The sequence below is a fragment of the Perca fluviatilis genome, chromosome 20, assembly GCF_010015445.1.
Source record: "Perca fluviatilis chromosome 20, GENO_Pfluv_1.0, whole genome shotgun sequence".
Classification (NCBI taxonomy): Eukaryota; Metazoa; Chordata; class Actinopteri; order Perciformes; family Percidae; genus Perca; species Perca fluviatilis.
The window spans coordinates 14,128,978-14,151,119 of record NC_053131.1 but is presented as its reverse complement, the minus strand read 5'-3'; the positions used below and the strand labels follow the sequence as shown (position 1 = coordinate 14,151,119).

General features: G+C 38.8%; 1 protein-coding gene across 1 annotated transcript; it reads right to left on the bottom strand.

The window, feature by feature from the left end:
* Positions 1 to 345: 345 nt before the first annotated feature.
* Positions 346 to 21,897, bottom strand: plpp2a (phospholipid phosphatase 2a). Its single transcript, XM_039786026.1, has 6 exons — positions 21,571 to 21,897; positions 9,390 to 9,541; positions 8,973 to 9,235; positions 7,909 to 7,966; positions 2,348 to 2,524; positions 346 to 1,531 (listed from the first exon to the last, which is right to left on the bottom strand). The coding sequence occupies exons 1-6, from the start codon at positions 21,629 to 21,631 to the stop codon at positions 1,382 to 1,384; spliced, it is 861 nt and encodes a 286-aa protein (XP_039641960.1). The 5' UTR covers positions 21,632 to 21,897; the 3' UTR covers positions 346 to 1,381.
* Positions 21,898 to 22,142: the final 245 nt, after the last annotated feature.

The following is a 22,142-nucleotide window of genomic DNA, read 5'->3' as shown; positions in this document are numbered from 1 at the left end:
AACCCTTTAAGATCTTGGCATGATTCTGCAATACGTAGCCCCCCATAGTAAAGATCATACTGATGACGAGAGAAAATAAAGTATTCATAGCACTCTGATCTTGCAAGTGTGGGAACACCTCTGACGTGGCCTAACAGCCTCATTCCTTTTGCTGTGAGGAATCCACAGCCATCAGCAGCAGGTCCAGACTTGAACCCTGCGTTTCAACAAGAACACAGCAGAGAATAGCGCAATGAAAGAAAGGGGGGGGGGGGAAAAGTAAATCTTATCTTGCTTCACCTCAAAAATACTCCTTTTACATTTCTTTTTTTTTCTTGCTGTCGAAGTAAGAACTCGTAGACGACATGCTGGCTAATATTTATGGAGAAAACTACACTAAACAACCAACAGGCTGAAGGAAAGAAATTATTACATTATTTGCAGTTTCACAATTGGTTACACATGTTAGCGTCAGACTTGTAGAGAAATTGATTCCACAAGCACCAGAGGTTCAAGAAAAAAAAAAAAAAGATGTTTATGGAATGGTTATGCTGTCTTTTTTTTTTTTCAATCATTTAAGTAAGGTTTGTCTATATAAACGGAAGAAAAACATCCAGAAAAATGTTGCCAGCTCACAAAGTTGCTGTGTAACGTCACAGTAAAGTAGTGGTAATGCGTTCTTAAAAAGCTACACAATTTATTAGATACAGTAGTAATAAACAATATAAAAATGTTAGCACTATACAAATCATGTATATAGTCCATCATTACACATGTATATCTTCTAAAGACGGTTCAATATAGATGTCTGCAGAGAAAAATGACAAAAGTGGCAGGGACAGGCAGATATAATCTTGCTCCAGTGTAAAATATGTGTTCTCTGATTGTAGTAAGTAAGCAACAAAGTAGAAAAACATTCATCCTCCAAGGTTTTGTCACTCGTCGACTCGTTTGTCGTGGACAGAAAAACCTTTGCTGAAGACATCTGTAAATTTCAAAAACACCAGCCAGTTTTTGCTTCACTTTGCGGTGCTACTCACAGCCTAAATTCTCCCCCACAAATCTCATCAACGCAGCACATAATTAAGACAAACGCACATCATAAAATCGATATCATTGCACACTTTCGAACAAAACAACACGCTACACGTGTACACAAAAACACAATCGCACATATTTTCACAGCGCACACACCCTAACTAAAAAGACACATAGACGGTTGAGCTTCTGTTCCAACAGGGAAGTCGTCGCAGGGTGTAGCAGGTCTAGTCTGGATTATTAGGTAGTGGTTACTGCATTCATTGTGTTTTTTTTTCTGTATAAGTCACATGTCCTTTGGTAATGGAGCTGCTGTTAGTGAGCTTGTAGGCCCAGGTTAGTAAGAGTAGCTGCTGGAAAGAGCTCACACAGGTCCAGAGTAGTTGTAGTGGTTTCCGTGCTGCGAGTCAGGAGGCTGTGGGCTTGGTTTGCGTTCAAGGTGTTCGATCTCTGCCGCGTCTGTGTGTGTGCAGCGAGGGGGGCGCTGCTTGAAGAAGTCGGACAAGTATCGGACCTTAAAGAACAGAAGAAGAGTAAATGTCAGTGTTTTTAAAAGTAAAAATGATGTGCTGGTAGTTGAGTAGATGAGCTACGTACTGCATTGATCAACAGCTATTTCATATAGAAAAGCTACTTATTTTGTTTTTGAATGTTATCTATTGCAGGTTAAGGTTAGCCTTTTAGATGAAATGATGCACAATCTAAAAAAAGAAAACCGAGGTGTTTCTATTTTTCAGGCCACTTTGTACACATTTCTAAATTCTTAAATTAGATTGTGCTGTTGCATCCAACATCCATCCATGCAGCAGCTGCATCATTCAAAGTCTGCATTTCATAACCAATTATCTGTTGCATGCAAACTCATTTTTAAGGCAATCTTTCTCAAATCATAAAGTCAGGAAATATGTGAGCACATTAAATCGACTATTTACATCCAGCTTGTCCCTGGTAACTACATCACATGAATTATACCTTAGAGAAAAGGAGCAGCATGTGAATAATAAAATTAAGTATAAACTCCACATTCTTTGTCTTTGTTAGTAGCTTGGATGGAATCACAAGACGATTGATAGAAGTTAATGGATATGTTTACCATAAATGTGTGTGGTAAACTCATACTGGTAACTGGAAACTTATGTAACATGGAACTGACAAATACCAGTTTCCCACTGGTGTTTACAACTTCTGTCTGCTTTTTGGGGAAACAGCCTGATGGTAAACTAGAATGTTTTGGACTTCACAAGCAGACAAAAACAGTCTTGAGACAATTTTGTTTTCTAAACCTTATGTACGCATGTATGTATGCTACTATAATCATTGTCGTACTCACAGTGAGCACAGCGATAAGAGCTCCCTGCAGCAGCCCCACCAGTACGTCACTCCAGTGATGTTTGTAGTCAGACACACGGGTGTATCCTACATACAGAGAAAACGCCACCAGGAAGAACTGGATGGTCGGTCGAACCAGGCGCGTCCACTTCCCCTGCATTCGGGCCTGGACGTAGAGCTGCACACACGAAAACATTCTTGTTTAAAATCAGCTAATATGCAAATTTAAAATTTGTAAATTCTGGTCCCATGTGAACAGGTTTTTGGGTCTATGTCATGTAATTTATGTTTTTAATGAGCTTCTTCCCATTGGAAATCATTTAATTCTACATATAGAAGGGTCAGTTTTAGTACGTATTTGTACGAAACAATAAGGACCCAACTAAGTTAGTTTTTTATATTTAGTCAATTGTAAAACTACAAACATGTTTTACTAAGAATAAGAGCCTCATACAACAAAAATGAATCTTGTATTTGGTTGACATCTTTTTTGACATGTTTTTTTATGACATACTATACTACAACTTTTTTTTATGACATTATACTATGAGTTTTTTGAATTTTTTTGATGACATACTATACTACGACCTTTTACATGACATAATATACTAAGACGTTTTTGTGACTTTATGACAAACTATACTGTGAATAAATAACATACTATACTATGATTTTTATTATATTTGTATGACAAAGTATACTATAACTTTTAATGACTTTTTTGTGATAGGCTATATAGTATTAAAATTAATGGAAAGGGTCTTAAGAAGTATTACATTTAACTTTACAATTCCTGCATATACCATGAAAATGTGTTCTTTTGTTAGGGAATAATAAACTAGAAAATGCATGCGTGTGTGAATACTGAATATCTGATTTGCTAAAGCTAAACTGGATCGGTGGCTTAAATGCATAAGAGGGAGGTGAAGTAATGAGAATAGTTGGAAATAGTATGTTGAAAAAAGTGATAGTATAGTACAGGGGTCTAACGTTTTTTAGGCCAAGGACCCCTAACCTGAAAGAGAGGCAGAGCAGGGACCCCCTACCACATATAGTATAAAACTGAGTTGCATATTACACTGGACCTACAATAACGCGTAGGCCTGAAACCTATTACACATAGCTTATTATGGTGCCCTACGCTATTAAAACAATAATCATGTCTTATTGTCAAACACATCAGTGAATCCATAAGCTTAACTGATGGCTACCTTTGCTTATAATATGTTGGATTCATGTTAATATTTTCAGACATATTTTAATTTTGGGGGAAAAAACTTTCAAAATTAAAATAAAAAAAATGTATTAAACAATAATATTGAGGCCTCCCTGCAATGATTCTGAGGACCCCTTAGGGGTCGCAGACCCCGTGTTAAAGATCACTGGTATAGTATATCGAAAAAAGTGATAAAGTCATAGTATAGTTAGTCGAAAAAGTCATAGTATAGTATGTCGAAAAACGTGATTAAAAGGTCATAGTATACTATGTCGAAAAAGTCATAGTATAGCATGTCGAAAAAAGTGATAAAAAGTTATAGTATATGTCTAAAAAAAAATCATAGTATAGTATGTCGAAAAAGTGATAAAAAAAGTCAGTGTACCATGTCGAAAAAGTCATAGTATAGCATGTCGAAAAAAGTGATAAAAAATTATAGTATAGTATGTCGACAAAAGTCATAGTATAGTATGTCGAAAAGGTGATAAAAAACGTCATAATATAGTATGTCGAAAAAGTGATGTCGAAAAATGTGATAAAAAGTCATAGTATAACATGTTGAAAAAAGTGATAAAAAAGTCATAGTAGCTATAGTATGTAGAAAAAAGTGAAAAAAGTCATAGTATAGTATGTCGAAAAAGTCATAGTATAGCATGTCGAAAAAAGTGATAAAAAGTTATAGTATAATATGTCTGAAAAAGTCATAGTATAGTATGTCGACAAAAGTCATTAAAAAGTCATAGTATGTCGAAAAAGTGATTAAAAAAAAGTCATAGTATAGCATGTCGAAAAAAAGTGATAAAAAAGTCATAGTATGGTATGTAGAAAAAAGTGAAAAAAGTAATTGTATAGTATGTCGAAAAAGTCTTAGTATAGCATGTCGAAAGAAGTGACTACATCTGACAAACTGATTCAAACACCCAACCTTCTATGTTCCATTCATTCTCTTAGCTCCCTAAGCTAACTGACCAGACACACCATTTGGTGTTTTCAGCACATTTGTCTCTTTCACTTAGTCTGTTGGACCTCAAAACTTCCTGAAAGAAGTGAGATTTGAACACTCAACCTTGCGTTTTCTAATCATAATCTTACCTCACGAAGCTAACTGACCGAACCCAAAGTTTATGTTTTTGTTAAAAAGTCATAGCATTGTATGTCGAAAAAGTGATCAAAAAGTCATAGTATAGTAAGTTGAAAAAAGTGGGACAAGAGTCATAGTATAGAATATCGAAAAGTGCATTCAAAACAACAGCTTGGGACAGAGACTGACAGGAACACAACGTTGCTCTTCATCTATTTGTATTCTCTGCAAAATATGTCTAGAAATAATTTGCACATTATAGGCTTTGAACACCAAACCTTCTATATTGCAATCATTCTCTGATCTCCCTAAACCAACTGACCTGATACAATAAGTTGTGTTTTCAGCATATTTGTCTCTTTCACTTAGTCTGTTGGACCTCAAAACTTCCTGAAAGATTTGAAATATTAGAGGACTTAAGGAGACGTGTTGAACTACGGTGGGATTGGACACTCGATGCGCTCATGGTGGAGCGGGTGGACGGAGATGGAGTGGGGGGGGGAGGAAGGGGCACAACAGGTGCAGGTGGTGCGTTTGGAGACCCACGCTCCATGGCTGCAGCAATGCTCTCCAGACTTGAGGAGATGCGCCAGAGAGGCCGCAGCAACATCGGCACCCGGCCAAGACGGGCATTTATTACTTTGCCGCATCCCGGACAGCTCCCGCTGGCGTGCGCCAGGCAAATCCGCCGTTATAATAGGAATCCGCCATGGAACAAGCGCGCCTGCTCTTAAAGGGAATGTGAGAGGACGCTCTGATTGGTTTATTGCTCGTTACGCCCAAACCACACCTAGCTACTTCAGACCAACCCATTTTAGATTTGCGTTGGGTCATTTATCCCGCCGGTATAATAGCAACAGCGCCCGAGATCCGCCCACAAAGCTTTGCACGTTTGATACTTGCATTTCAGATCGTTAAAATAGGACCCTAAAAGTACATTCATCTCTACAAAACAAGAGGTTGGGACAGAGACTGACAGGAACACAACTTTCCTCTTCATCCATTTGTATTCTTCATTCCTGCAAAGCAGGTCTTGAAACTAATTGCACCTCATAGGATTAAAGACCCAACCTTCTGTCTCCCAATCATTCTCTTACCTCCCTAAGCTAACTGACCGGACACACAAGTTTACATTTTCGGCATATTTGTCTCTTTCACTTAGTATGTTGGACCTCAAAACGTAATGAAGCATATAAGATTCGAAGACTCAACCTTCTGTCCTCCAATCATTCTCTTATCACTCTAAGCCCTCTGACCTCACACAAAGTAAAATTCTAGTATGTTGAATAAAGTCATACAAAAGTCATAGAGGTAAGAGGTAAAGAAAGACATAAAAAATGTCATAGTATAGTATGTCGAAAAAAGTGATAAAAAAAAGTCATAGTATGTCAAAAAAAAGTCATAGTATTGCATGTTGAAAAAAGTGATAAAAAAGTCACTGCTGGTGCTAGTCAAAGAAAGTCTGGAAGAACATGCAAACTCCACAAAAAAAGTCACCCATTATAAACACAGAAAAAGCCTGAAAGAAGCCCTAAACTTAAAACAGCGAGAACACAAAAACTGTAAAGGTGCAGAACAATGCTGTACATAAAAAACTGTTGTCGTCATGTCTTTGTAATAAACTAAACTTTATTGTCCCCGAGCTGAAATTTGTCTCGCAGCCAGGTAAAACATAGAACACACAGAGACGTATGCACACGGAATGAGGTACAAAAAACATAATACAATACATGAATACATCAAGTGACAACAGGAAACCGCTGCGTAGCCTAAAAGCCATAACAGCTCCTGTTGGTAAAAGTGGAAACTAAATGAAAGAAAGATTTGTTTAAAATATTTGTTAAGACCTGGGGTCCATTTCAGAAAGCAGGTTTAGTGAAAACTCTGAGTTTGTTAACCCTGAGATGAGGGAAACTGGGTTTTCCGTTTCAGAAAGAGAGGTAACTTAACCTCAGTTACCATAGTAACTGAGCCTGTGAACCTAATCTGGTCGGGAGCAGGTTTCCTCTCACTCATTTCTCACTCATTTCCTCATTCATTCATCAATGCAGTTTGTTATCTGCATGAATAAAAAAAAAAAACATATTGGTTTAGGTTAGGCAGATTATAAAACGTTTTTTTCTCAAACATGTCATGTCCTTTTGTCGACAATCCCGTTGATGAAAAAGCTGTATTACTTCACAGAGAGTTTACGTCGGGAGATGATATTGAGTCCCGACTATATGTATTTTCATTTCCACATAACCGATTTGAGAGGTATTTTTTTTAATCACAGTCCATTAGAGATGTAGATACCTTATCCATCCTCCTCATAACATCCACCATCGTGGACAGACTTTAACATCCAAGCAGATTCTTTGTGTCGCATTACGTGTTTTGCAAACGGCAGTTTTCTTTATAACATTGGTCATGCGGATCATAGCCTACTGTAATAGTAAAGCCACTGTATGCAGAGCAGTCAGAAAAGTGTGACTCGCTCTGAAACGTTTTTTAAACGTTTTTGTAGTGTTCCCTGGAGACACAAACCAGTGAGAGCCATTAAAAAGAAATAAATTATTATACATTATAGTTCTGTTAATGATCATTGTGCTGCAGCCTCAGAATGGGATTAGTAGTAGCTTACTTTTTCGCCCGCAGGATTGCACCCAAATGAAATTATAGGTGTAATACAATTCCAGTTTTCACCAGTAATATTGTAAGTTAACTGTGATCAAATATGAAATTGATACACTGTTAATGCTTACGCATTGACTCGAGCAGCAATTTTCTCCCACACCAACGCCGCTGTCTTGCTTTTTTAACGAAATACATGTTGTTGTGCACAAGTTTACATTTCGTTTGTGCGCATGAGTATTTCCGCCGACCCGTTTGTTTGTGGTTGTTACCATGGTGAATCGTAGAATCATGGCTCCATTCATGCAGCCTTTTTATTGTGGTGGTGAACGCGCGTGAACATACTCCGAGTTGATTGAACCAACTCATATCAGCTGTTCTGAAACTGAAAACTCAGAGTTTCCCATCTCAGGGTAAATCAACTCAGACATCAGGGTTACACTCAGAGTTTGTTAAACCTCCTTTCTGAAATGGACCCCAGGTATCTCACCAGTATCCCTCTCCTAAACACTAACCGGGATTAAACCGTTGAATCTGTTCAATCCAACCATCAGCCCTACGTCTGTCTTGAGTCACTTGTGGGTGTCTTTGGTAAACAGACATTTCACAGCTACAGAAAGTCGCAAGCAAACAACGACGATGACACACTCACCGACAGAAAGAGCATGCAGTACATCCCAAAGGACGAGTGGCCGGAGTAAAACGACAACCTGAGGAGCAACACAGCAAGAAAATACAATTCATGCACAAAAATGTAAGTTTGTTCCAGTTTATAAATATGATAATGCATGTACAAAGAAATTAATTACATATTTATGATAGAACCAATACACCAATTCTGAATTGATTCCAAAAGGAGATTTGATGGGATTCCACTTGTGCATTACCATAACATGTATTACTGTCCTGGGTTCCAGTAGGATTTAGTTAATAATGATCCAAATTGAGCCATACAGACAAAATTAAATACTATGTTTAATGCTGAACAATCAGTAATTGAAAACTTGAGGCTACTTGTTAAATGTGAAGATTTGTTTGTTTTCTACATCGCACATAGACTGAGTGTTTTGTGGATATTTAATCCAAATGGCTTGACGTCAACTATTGATCTTGCTCAGCTGGATCAGTGAGAATAAGTTCAGATAATTGATCCAGTAAATAAACACAAACTATTTTATGATTCATAAATGGGGTTATCTACTCTCATATTTAAAGCTCATACGTGTGGAAAACAAACAGGAAGAAAATGCAAAACCTTTTTTTTTTTTATATAAATATTCCTTATTTTAGTAATTTGTCCATCAAAAAGGCATGATGTTTCCTGGTTCCAGCTCCTCATATTTGAGGATTTGCTGCTTTCATGTGATTTATATAATTGCACATTTTATATTATGGGGGTTTTGTCAGACAAAAGAAGCAATTTCAAGACATCTCCTTGCGCTCTGGGTACTTATAGAAATGTGGTTCCTAGCTTAAATATTTCAATACCTTGCACAGCTCATGTCTATATAATATTTTCTCACTCAAAACAATATTATTTCTGGGTTGAAAGCAGTTCATTTGAATGACTTAAATTGGTCATCAATTCAAATATGAGCCATCAGCTTGAACTCAAACTTGAATCCAAAAATATTAGTTTCTGCCTTCACAGTATCAAACTTTACTTCATAATAAAAAGGTTTATAAAGACAGTGGGAGAGTGTTGAGTAATCCCACCTGGATTCAGTCACATTGCGATGGTAGCCGGTGCAGTTGATCTGCAGCAAGTATCCGTTACAGCTGACCGGAGCGCACACGGCCAAGAAGTTTGGACGAGGACGACCTATAGTGAACTTGGCCAGGTCAGTCAGTGATTGGCTGACAGCTCCTCCAAACAGGAAGGTTCCCACCACCTTATAAAGAGCTGACAAGTAATTGTTGAACTGGGAGTTGGAGTGCAAGCGATTTGTGTGCACAAGGTAGGCCTCTCCCGTGGTGATCTGTGGTTAGAAGAGACATAATGAAGAGTTTTCAGGTAATATGGGAAAGCATACTTTTGGTAATGGGTTTGTACTGAAACAAAGGTAGCTTTTGTGTCAGATTTATGTATGATTGTGACAACACTAGTCAGACAGAGGAGATGTTGGGACTCACAATGACAATGGAGCAGGTGATGGTGACAGCAGCCATGGCTCCATGGGAGATGGTGTCTCTCCTGTAGGGATAGCTGATGCTCTGATCATCACAGTAGATTCCTCTTTGGTACGGTTTAAACATCAGCGTCAGGATGGCTGAGGGCAGGGCCGCTGGAGGAAGAAGAGACGACTGTATTATGAGGACTAAATCCACTCTACTGATAAAGAAAGTATCAAAATAAAATAATACAATGACCTAATCAAACCTTCCTAAAGTAAATGTTGAAGTCATAGTTCAGTACATCATGAAAAAGAAAATGTCATGAACAGGGACGATCTGTAGCTCACCCGGTAGAGTGTCGGCTATGTTGCGATGTCTTTTAAGGTGTAAGGATTGGGGTGGGGGGGAGTCAACCTGGTTGGGATGTAGGGGTTGTGTGGCCTAAAAGGTTTGGGAACCGCTGGTACAGTACATAGTTGCAGAAGCTCTATATTGAAAATGGTCCTTCCAAAATATTATTTAGGTAATTAGGTGCAGCCTGGATTTAAAGTGAAATACTTTATTTATTTGTATTTGAGTTGAGCTAATGCAACTTTTATAAGTGAATGCAGGCATTTAAACAGTGATACTGTAGTCTTTGGGAGCCAGGCTGTATTAAGTTAAGAGCTGCAGGTCCATCCTGAGAGCAGCTTCGACCCTTCAGCTGCAACACAATGAGGTGCAGCTCAGGAAACAGCTAAGAACACACTGATGGACTAATCTTTCAGCTTTGGCCCGACTCTGCCAAGTAAATGAATTTGTCGTTGGTCGAGCTCGGTGGCAACAACTTCCCCTCTACAGGCCGCAGTCACTCTCTACGCAGTGTCACCATGGAAACACACGGGACAGGATAGCCATGACCTTTGACATCAGAGCACTGTTTACACAACGAAGGGCATGGGAGCTGAGGCTTCATCTGGGACACACACTCATAAACACACCCATGACAGATAAAAGAGGCTCTAAAAAGGTTTAAAAAAAACAAAAAAAACAATGTATTTATAAGTTTGTAGTGACAAATAGTTGTGTCCTTGTTAAATTTGGTTTAACAGTTTCTCTGCAAGTGCAAACAAAAGACTCAGTAGTTCAGAGTTGCACAGCAGCATCAGAAGCACATAAACCTGTCTCATAAATCTGAGCAGTGACAATAGTCCAATCTACAGCGATGATGTCAGGAGCCTTCCAGACTACAACTCTTAAATACTTTTCCTGTTTTCAAGAGTGTTGCACTGAACTCCGGAATGAGAGCGAGGAATGTTTGTTTTTGCAAGCTGGAGCTGTACTGTACAGTATATTTACTGGGCCATGTCCACTAACGTATTGTTTCCTTCCTCCAGAGTGTGTGACAGGCAGGACTAAATGAAACCAGATGAAGACACATAAACACAGAAAGCATAACATGTTCCAGACAGGTCATATTGGGAAGGTAATTTTAACATGATGTTATGTGTACAAATGTGTCTCAAGATTGTGAATTAAGTCTGGGGTCCTAAACACTGGTAGCCTGTGAGGTGTGAATTTTACAGTCCGTGTTCTCTCTTCTCTAGTTCCTACTACAGACAGGAATATTAATGTAAGTAACACTAGTATGCATACACAAGTATGAATAATCAAAAAGAAGAAGTTTAAATACAGAAATATGGAAGTAAAGAGAGCTCAAAACTGGTAGCACACTCACTAAATAAAAAGTGAGGGCTTTCTTGCATTAAAAAGGAAACAGACCATCACCTCTTAAACTCTTGATTTGGTGCCGGGCAGTGTACAGTTATTGCTTTTTCTGTGAAAACAGCTACCTGCTGTGGCTGAAAACAACGCCATGTTGCTGTGAGAGTGATAAGAGTGAACCAAAACAGTAAAGTTGCAGGCCGGACAGCTAAAAAATGAACAAAAACTCCCTATAAAGCTCCGTAAAGTAAGTGTCACTAATGACAAGCAGTTTCCTCATTTAGAATAATTTATCTTCATGAAAGAAAGCCCTCCCTTTGCTTTTCCCATCTCAGAGGTCATTATTCCAACAGGTCAAGCATGCTCTCAGCTTCTCTTTGAAGAGAGGCACAACCATTGTTTATTCTGTAGGGTGCAAGGATAACATTTAGATAAGAGGCTGCTGCTTGTTTGACAAAAGTCTCTGGTGGATACACACTGCCAGGATGGAGATGTGAGCGGACAGTGTGTAGTCAATTCCCATTTGTATCAAACATGCTCCAACAGCCTCTGGGAGCCAAGCCCATGGAGAGTTTCTATTATCTGAGTGGAACTGACTGTTTTTTATCTGCTCTATTATTACAGAAGGCTTGGTATGTTTTTATAGGCCTGTACTGGTGGGGCGGCCTCCCCTCCTGGGGGCTGGGTCAAGCTTGGGGGGTGAGGTTCATTCCCCAAATTTAGTGAGAAAGAGATTTTTTTTTTTTTAGATCAGAGTATTTCTTTAGGGAATATATTCTATATCAGTAACTACTTTTTTTTTTTTCATACTGTGTATTAGTATGTTTGAATGTATTCATCAATGGTGTACATGCTTTAGCAACACGTTTTCTGATAAGAACACATAATAGAGCTCACCATTCTGAGATGCATTAGTGGGAAATGACACATTTTTACTCTGTGATCTGGCTTTAAGGAACAGTTTGACATTTTGATAAATATGTTTATTTGCTTTTGTGGCGAAAGCCAGATGAGAAGATTTAGGCCTCTCTTGTGTCTGTAGGTTACTGTTGGAGCAGGAGTCAGGCCGGTTACACATTGCACGCGTCGCACGAGCGTGGCGTTTCTGTTGCGTCTCAGCTGCGTGGATTTTTCTGTGTCCTACATACCAGAAGTATGTCTGACGCGGCGCTGCTCCTGCTGCTAGGTACAGGGAGGGCTGATCTCGGGACATAGCGCCGACAGAATCAAACTCTGAAAAATGGGTAGGTGGGCTGTCTGTTTATAACAACTTTGTGTAGCTGTAAAGAGCCTATATAGCCTATCCTACCATTTATATATAGCCTACTGATTTGATTAAAGCAAGACAACATCGGCAGTATTGACTGCAAAATATTTCGTTCTGTATGACAGGTGCAATATTTGAAAATCTTTTCTCTGAAATTTTGTATTACATTTATATCTACATTGATGTCAAAACCTAGACTTTCAAACATCAAGATGTCATTTATTAATATGCATTCGTGTCTAAATGACATATAAACATATTTTCCTATTCTATTTTGCCTGGAAACGCTTCCAATACGCTTGCGTCTCGCGTGAAAAATAGGCGTCGGTTCTATTTCTAGCAAGCACGCGTTTCACGCCGGCAGTGTGTAAACTCTAACCTGTTAACATGGGAGCCGAAATATAAACGGACACGTCACGTGGCTGACAAGCTTGCGCGACGCTTGCAGTGTATAACCGGCCTCAGGATGTGGTTAGCCTAGCTTAGCATAAAGACTGCAGGCAGTGGAAAACGTCTACACTAGCTCTGTCCAAAGTGAAAGATAACACCTCCATTGCAATCTCCTATACATTATGTGTCTTGTTTGTTTAATCTATACATAAACCGAAACACTGCAATGTGTGGTTTTAAAAAGGGGAACATAGGAAATTATTTCAGTTTATCTCTCTGCCCAGAACTTTCTGTGTTATCATTAAGTAGTTGTTTTCATTCTATTTACTGCACATGACTACGCAATTTAGTTTAGTTACTTGTTGATGTGCAGGTTGGAGATTTTACTTTAGTTTAAACATGAGATTTGAAACAATAAAAGTCTATAGTGACTTTGTGACAAAATGCATTATATGTTTTAGAGAATATTCTCAACCTGTGCAGACTCTCTTTACTTATCTTCTTACCTACATCCTTCCTTCTAACAGAGTATTTTTATTGTGTGGAATTGCTGGTATTGTACTTTGAATACAGTAAAGCAGTTGAGTATTACTGAAAAACAGCATGTATCATCCTACTCTGACATTTTACATGTAGCTGTTGAGTTTCTTTTCCCCGGTGAACTTTTACAGCTGAAAACAATGTAGAAATGAGTTCAAACCTCTTTTTCAAAAGAGGCACGCACACACAAGTTTCTGCTGAGTTTTGTCTTTAGTAACAAAACATCAACAGGAGAGATAAAAAAGGAAAAAGAGAAAGTATTGTCTTACACTTTCACAATCTCTTCTGGCAAGAGTGCACCCCCGATTGCACTTTGAGAAAATAAACATGATGGAATTTAGAATCAGACACAAGTAAAACTTCCCCTTGACCTCTGACCCAGCAGGAAGGGGGAAGTGTTCCTGTTATTCAGCAATAAAGATGAGTCATCTGAATAACTGAGAACTTTTTGGAAACAGAAACAGGTAACCGTGTTGTAGGTGAGCATTAGTTTGAGGTTCAAATCTCAACAGACGACTGTGAAGATCTGTGCATCTGCAGTTTGTTAGCTAACAGGGATTCGCAACTAGTGTTCCACATCACACTGAGGTGCTCGGAAAACAAATATTTAACTCCTTTTGTTTATTTTGGCTTTATCTTTGGTGCTCATTGCTGTGGGATTTCAGCACTGCATTTCCTAGTTTCTGTTTTTTGTCTGTTCCGTCTACAATGGCTATCATTGTTCTTTATTTTTTGGTGGGGTTAATCTTCTATTTAATCCCCAAAAAAACTGTTGTTGGGAAGAAAGCACATCATTTCCTGTGAGGCCGGGGATTTTTCCTGGGAAAGTCCGACGTGACAATGGATGAAAAAAAAGCTTTTTCTTGGTATTCTGAACTGCTTTGCCAAGGAGGATGTTATATTTTTGTTGCATTTGTGGGCTTTTTAGTTAGAAGTAAATCTCATGTGTCAATGTGTCAATGTGTTAAATACCAGAGAAAGGGAATTGCGTGATTACCTTTCACTTTGTGGTTAATGCAGGTGGATTACTAAACACCTTCTGCTATTAATGTACGTTTAAAAAGGACTGTGTGATTGTCTTCAGGGTTCTCCCTGAGAACTTTCTAGTTTGTATTATGTTCAAGCAGTCTCTAATTTAAACAATCAATCCTGCAGAAGCTGATATTTTACTAAGGTGTGCAAAGTTACAATGAAAAACGGACTTCGACCTTTAATCAAAGAAAACAGAAATATCTGTTCCTCTCTCACACGAGACCAACACAGTACTGAAAAGACCTTCTGAAACCACAGCACACAATATATTCAACTATACAATAACTACATGTGTTTTACAAGAAGCTAGCCCACACACACACACACACACACACACACACACACACACACACACACACACACACACACACACACACACACACACACACACACACACACACACACACACACACACACACACACACATATACTCTTCAGCATCTCTTTCAATTTCACACAGGAACGTCAGGCAGCAGAAGTCAACACTTCCCACTTGACTTGGACACATACTGTATATGGCAGAAGCAGATACTCTGTGCATGTGTCTGTGCACGTGTCAATCAAACAGTTGTGGGGGGAGGAGAATCTTAAACATGTCAGCAACATGTTAAAATGGCACATAAAGGACATTCAGCAGAGACAAACTACAGCAGCTGTTGTCAGTCAGTCACTCGCTGTGTCGCCTCTGCACCACAACACCTCTATAAAAATAAATGTAAACTGTGCAGATGCTTCAGTTAAATCCTAAAGCTTGTAATGACTTGTACGAGTGGCTGTATTTATAGTTTCACAAGCAACACTGCTGATTCTCATCTAAACACAACAAATGTTTAGGGTCACCACTGAACATAGAGCTGCAATGATTAGATTAATCCACTAGTTCATCGACTGAAAATTAATCTGCACCTTTTTGGAAGGAGAAGTCATTTTTTAAAGCAAAGTTTTCAAAAACAAGACATTTTTAAGACACCTTGGACCCTGGGAATTTAGGCATTTTGCCTGTACTGCATATAGATGGAACAACTATTCTTTTAAATGACAAAATCATGAAGGTCCTATATACTGTACTTCTATATTTTAGAACAACAAAATTTAGTAAACCATTTTCCATGGTATGTTTACCCACCATCCAACAGTACCAACAGTAGGTTAATATAAAAATTCAAGCTTATAACCCAACTGGATTTAAAAACAACTCTGAAACTGTAGATAATAAGTGTTCATTTGAAACGGTAAAAATAAAAAAGGGGCAACCCACACACACTTTCACATCCACACTTTCGAACCATCTCACCCCACTTTGTCCTACACCAACCTCCAGATTTAGAAATACATCATATGAAAGAAGCTTTCAAAACACTTTGTTATTGTCAATGCATTATGTCATTTTATAATCTAGAAAATAAAATGGTCAAAAGTTTTAGAACACCCCAATTTTTCTAGTTTTTTATTGAAATTTTAGCAGTTCAAGTCCAATGAATAGCTTGAAATGGTACAAAAGGTAAGTGGTGAACTGCCTGAGGTTAAAAAAAATAGTAAGGTTACCCAAAACTGAAAAATAATGTACATTTCAGAATTTTACAAAAAGGCCTTTTTCAGGGAACAAGAAATGTTTGGTTAACAACGTAAAGCTGTTCTGCAGCAATGGAGGTTGATCAAACTTTGAAAGTTGGTGCTACCAATTCCCACAGGTGTTCCAACTAGTCTGGATTAGGCTACTTACAACTGCTCTGTTTGTATAAAAGTAGTGTTGGAACACACCGTACCCTCGTGAGCATTATTTGAACAGTATTGTACTGAAGAAAGTAGTGGTTGCCATAAAAATGGCGGGAAAAAGGCAATTAACAATGGAAGAGAGACAGACCATCATAACACTTAAGAATGTTGGTCTTTCCTACAGAGAAATTGCGAAGAAAGTCAAGGTGTGAGTACAGTATTCTTCACCATCAAAAGGCACTTAGAAACTGGGGGGAACTCTGACAGGAAGAGGTCTGGCAGACCCAAAGCCACAACAGAATCAGAAGACAAGTTTCTGAGAGTCAACAGCTTGCGTGATAGGCGGCTCACAGGACAACAGCTTCAAGCACAGCTTAATAGTGGTCGGAATAAGCAAGTCTCAGTTTCAACTGTAAAGAGAAGACTTGGAGCTGCAGGTTTGATAGGTCGAGTTGCAGCAAGAAAGCCATTGCTAAGACGTCAGAATAAGAAAAAGAGGCTTGCCTGGGCCAAGAAACATCGTCAATGGACTACTGAAGACTAGAGAAGGTGTTATGGACAGATGAATCAAAATTTGAAATCTTCAGTTCACCACGCAGGATTTTTGTACGCCGTCGAGTAGGCGAAAGGATGTTTCCTCAGAGTGTGACATCAACTGTCAAACATGGAGGAGGAAGCGTGATGGTCTGGGGCTGTTTTGCTGGATCCAGGGTCGGTGATTTGTACAGAGTGAAAGGCACCCTGAACCAAAACAGCTACCACAGCATTTTGCAACGCCATGCAGTACCCTCTGGTATGCGCCTAGTTGGTCAGGGGTTCATCCTACAGCAAGATAATGACCCAAAACATAAGTCCAAGCTATGCCAGAACTACCTTAGCAAAAAAGAACAAGATGGTAAGCTTAAAAACATGGAGTGGCCAGCACAGTCACCAGACTTAAACCCCATAGAGCTGGTTTGGGATGAACTGGACAGAAAAGTGAAAGCAAAGCAACCTACAAGTGCCACACATTTATGGGAATGAGTTGGGAAGAACTTTCTGAAGAATATTTGATTTCCTTTGTAGAAAGAATGCCACGAGCGGTTATATCTGCCAAAGGGGGCTACTTTGATGAGTCAAAAATTTAGAATACATTTTGGTTTATAAATTGATTCCATGATTTCTTTAACTTCAATTATTTATTTGTTCTATTCTTTCATTTCAGAGTACAATAAGACATTGAACTGCATGAATTTCAATAAAAACCTGGAAAAATTGGGGTGTTCTAAAACTTTTGACTTTTGTATATTAGGTGAAAATAAATAAATAACGCTCAAAGAGGGGACAGTAAAGGATCCATGTGTTACATTGTAGATTTTCTTACCGATTCAGGATATTACATTTAATCTGAGTTGTGTATTTACATATGTGGAAGTGAGTCGTCAAAGCCCAATGACTGGTATATGCTTTTAAGATTTAAGAGGTTGCTGACCTGCACCTACCATATTTCTGACTACAGCTCAACAATAGAAGTTTGGCTGCTGACACAAAACCTAGGACAAAAAGTTATTGTGCATCCATTATATTATTACCATTATATTACCGGAGTCATGAATAGTAGTAAACTGAGTTTGAAACTATGATCCCAGTGACCTCGAGTGCAGCAACAGCTGGGCTCGATCTTGCCGACAGGCAGCTGGAAAGACAACAGCTCTTCAGTGTCTCATGATCTCATGATATACTGTACAAACAGCATTCAAATTAAGATAAACAGCATTAAAACAGTGTCAAAGTTCAGACAGTTTTGGGAAGTTCAGCTTTGTGGGAAAAGAATGTTTTTCTAAAACAGAACAGTGATGGTTAGAAAAGTTTGACTTTTTTGAAAATACACTAATTTGCCTTCTTGCCAATACCACTCTCACGTCTGTCAGCTAAATATGAAGCTACAGTCAGAGGAAAGTTAGCTTAGCCCAGCACAGATACTAGAAACAGTGGGACACAATTAGCTTGGCGCTAAAAGTAGCAAAATGTTCTTACTAGCATCTCTAAAGCTCATTAACACCTTATTTTTCTTTTGTTTAATACGGACAAAAAAAACAAAGTGTAAAAACAACACTTATTGGGTCGTTATGTGCCGGACTGTTTCTTGGCCAGAGAGCCAGGCTAGCCATTTCACTGTTTCCGGTCTTCATGCTTGCTAATCGGCTGCCGGCTCATACTCAGATCACAACCCTCTGGAAAACCATGTGGTTTTTACACTTTGGTTTTTGTAAGAATTAAACAAAATATAACACGTTCATTAGTGAGATTTAGAGGTGCTGATAGGAGGATTTTGTCATCTTTAGACAGGTCTAGGTTAGCCATTTCCTCCTGTTTCCAGTCTTCATGCTAAGCTGAGCTAACCGGCTGCTGGCTTTAGCCTCACATTTATCACGCAGACATGAGAGTTGTCTCCATCTCCTCATCTAACTCACACCAAAAAAGCAAATAAGCTAATTTCCCCAAATGTCAAACTATTCCTTTAAACAGGAAACATTAATAACAAGATCAGTATCACAAAAACTAATTTATATACTGTTGTTATTGCCTTTGAAAGTGTCAGAAATGTATATAACGGGGAGTCGAGACACACTGCATTAAGACACAAAGGAAATATATATTATATATTATATATCACAATACTAATATATCATTTTTTTGTATTATTGATAAATAAGTTTTTTAAAAGTATTTTCCAGGTCTGTAAAATACGAGATGGTTTCAGCTTTTCAAATGTTAAGATTAGCTACTTCTGTGTGTAAATCATAGTAAACGGAATATCTTTGGGGTTTGGACTGTTGATCGGACAAAAATAAAAGAAATTTGACGACTTAACTTTGGGCTCTGTGAATCAAAGATGTTTTGTCAAACCAAACAGTCTAAAACGCAAAGATATTCAATTTACTATAATGTAAGACAAGGAAAAGCAGAAAACTCTATAATTGTAGAAGCTGAAATCAAATATTTCACTCTTTTGCTTGAAAATAAAAAATCTAAATTGTTATTTTCTTGCAATTGATTACTTGTTGCAGCTTCTTGTTGTTCATTACATTACAAAATATCTTTAAAGTGTTTCCTTAAGCACCGATAGTGATCCCTACATTATATTGTTATGTGTACTCATATAGAGGTATATCTCTTTGAAAATACTATATTTAAGTTTATTAGTGATGATTTTAGTTAGTTTCATCTAGAAAACATTTCTCATTTGAATTAACAGGAAATAATATACATTTGATACTTATAACCCTCCTCTAAGAGACTCATACAAAGTGATTCACAAATCAAACTTTCACCTTTTTAAAGGCTGATGACTAACTTACCCCTATGACTGACACACACTTGGCTTGAAACACCTCGATTGTGAGGTGATAACTGAAGCTTAGTCAGCCAAAGGAACTGTGGACCGAGAAATCTTTAGTTGACGAGTCGTTAATCATCACATCTCGGATTTCACAACTGTATTCTTTAATATTGAACAATCACTTAATTTTAAGATTTTTTTTGTCCTGGCTAACTAGGAAAAACTAGGACTATTTTTTTCTATACTGTAAATCAGCTAATCATTTCCAAGAGATTCTTACCTCACCTTTATGTCAGCCTTAGCCCCAGCAAGGCCAATCATTTCTTTCATTGAGTACATCCCTAAATCTTAAAAAGGATAGTTTGGATCTTTTGAAGTGGGCTTGTATTAGGGACTTATCCATAGTCAGCGTACAGTAGATGTCGGTCGGCATGTCCTTAGTTTGGAGAAGCAGGCAACAGTAGCAACAGGGAAGCTAAGCAATGTAAAACGGATTTTAGCAACCTAAAGGACCTTTATCAGTTTAAGTGTATGCTATATTTAGAACATTTTCACTGCTTTCCCTTGCCATCAGCAGCCCTTTCCGGCGGGGACTGACGCCATTATATCCATCGATGCCCTCTTCAAAGACTCTTGACTCCTTTCATTCATTTTACCTCGTAGAACACAGGAGTTGCTGGTTTACCACTGCCTCGATCGGTTAGTTTGTCTGTGCTATTGTGTGACTTTGGTGTTTTGAAGGGTTAGTTTGGATTCACAAAAGTCACACAATAACACAAACAAACTAACCTATTGAGGTAATGGTAGACCAGCAACTCCTGTGTTCTGCGAGGCTTTGCTAAGCTTCCGTGTCGGTACTCCTACCTGCTTCTCCAAACTGGGGTTGTGCCAACCACCATCTACAGTAAGTTATACACTGACTTTGGATAAGCACATCATACAACCCCACTTCCAAAAATCCAAACTACCCCTTTAAAACTCTTTTTTCCCCCTCTAAATGGACACACAGGGCATGGACAGTGAACCTTAGACACATGAACACCTCAGGTCATCTAATCTAAACATCTAAAGAAAAAAAGCTCAGTGGGAAAGGAACATCTCGGACACCCCCCCTTCTTTCATCATCTCAACTACAACCTCTGTCAGCTTCATGGTGTCAGAGATGGGAGCAGATAACACAAACAGCTGGAAGATGTCAATTCTGTTAATGGCTTTTGTGTTGTCTCTGGAGTCCAGAAGCAAGTCGCAACAAGGCGTTCGGTCTCACACACACGCGCGCGAGCATGCTGCTGTGCGCGCGCGCGCGCGCTCACACACACACACACACACACACACACACAACAACAAAAACACACAACACAACACACACACACACACACACAGTTTCAAAAACAGGATTTTAACTGTCACAGAGAGAGAGATTCATTGACAATGATCCCTGCTCTTCCTCCTAATGTTTAAAAAAGAAAGGGGCCCAGGGTGCAGTAAGAAAAAATTTAAAAAAATGTGCAGAAAAAGCATGAATGCATTCACAGAGCTTGGAAATGAGAGACAGGTGCATATGCACACACAGCCAAACTGCACTTTGTGGTTACTTTCACACAACTAAGACGACCTAATGGGCATTGAAAACACAACATATTTAGATTGTGAGTGCATCATCGGCTCAGCACTATGAAAGCCGGATAGTGAGTTTAGTGAGGTAAGATAGGATGCGTCCTATCTCAACCCAATGATTTCAGAGAAGTCAGTGAGGTGACATGCCTGAGACCAACAGCAGCATTTTTACTCACTGTTGTGAAACACACAGTTTGGCCTGTTTGAACAAGATAGAGACCACTGATTACTTGTAAAGTTGAATTGTACTGCAGTGTCACTTCCAATTCATACTTCTATTTTGCATCTTTTTGCAACAGAAAATTGTGCAGGTTACCTTTTAAACATGACTCAGTAACTTCTTCTGAGCTTGCAGAAAGCCACGAAGCAACAAGTGGAGTGGCCTATCTATAATAGAGCTATAAATCATGTGTGCGTTAGGCAATCCCGTGCGTCACGCGTGCAAACTTTTCAATAAGTTGTTTTTTTATTATCGTTTGTCTTTTTTTTCGAATTCAGCCGCACAAAGATCACACATTAACGCACACCAGATGAGCATATGTACAGTCTGAAACTAATCATATTTTCAGCCATATTGTCATAAGGAGGGGAGAACAAGGGTAGTCACTCACCAACAAAGACACAAAGAATATCCACTACGATCAGAATCAGCTTCTTTCTGTGCTCTGTCATGTTTCCTCCGGGGCCGCGTCACTTAATACAAAATAAATAATAAATCGCTTTTAAAAAGGAGAAGCAGGGGGCAGAGTTGTTATCTAAGAAAAGCCTGGAGTGGAATGGGGAAAAAAATACTATGAGGAAAAGTCGACCTGCTCGTTCTTCCGGCTCCGCTCCTCTGTGTACCTGCCCGCCTGTCTGTAAACTGCGCTGTTTCAGGTGAGCAGCAGAGGAAGCGTCGCGCTGCGTCCTGTCTGTCCTGCCTTTTTACGCACAGGGGGCGCGTCTTTCCGTACAAACAGCGCACTAAAAACTGGATCACAAAGGATTTCACTTCCCGTAATCCTCCCCGTGGATTGGAGGGAAAAGCCCCACTTTCTCTCTCTACTTTCTCTGCTTCGCCTTCAGGATTTGGGCTCCTATGGTATAATAGTATTTTAACAGCAGAGGCCTCACTAACATTGCCAGATTAGAGTTTGACTTCCACTGGGGCCAAAAAAGGATACTCACTTCTTCACTGATTTTG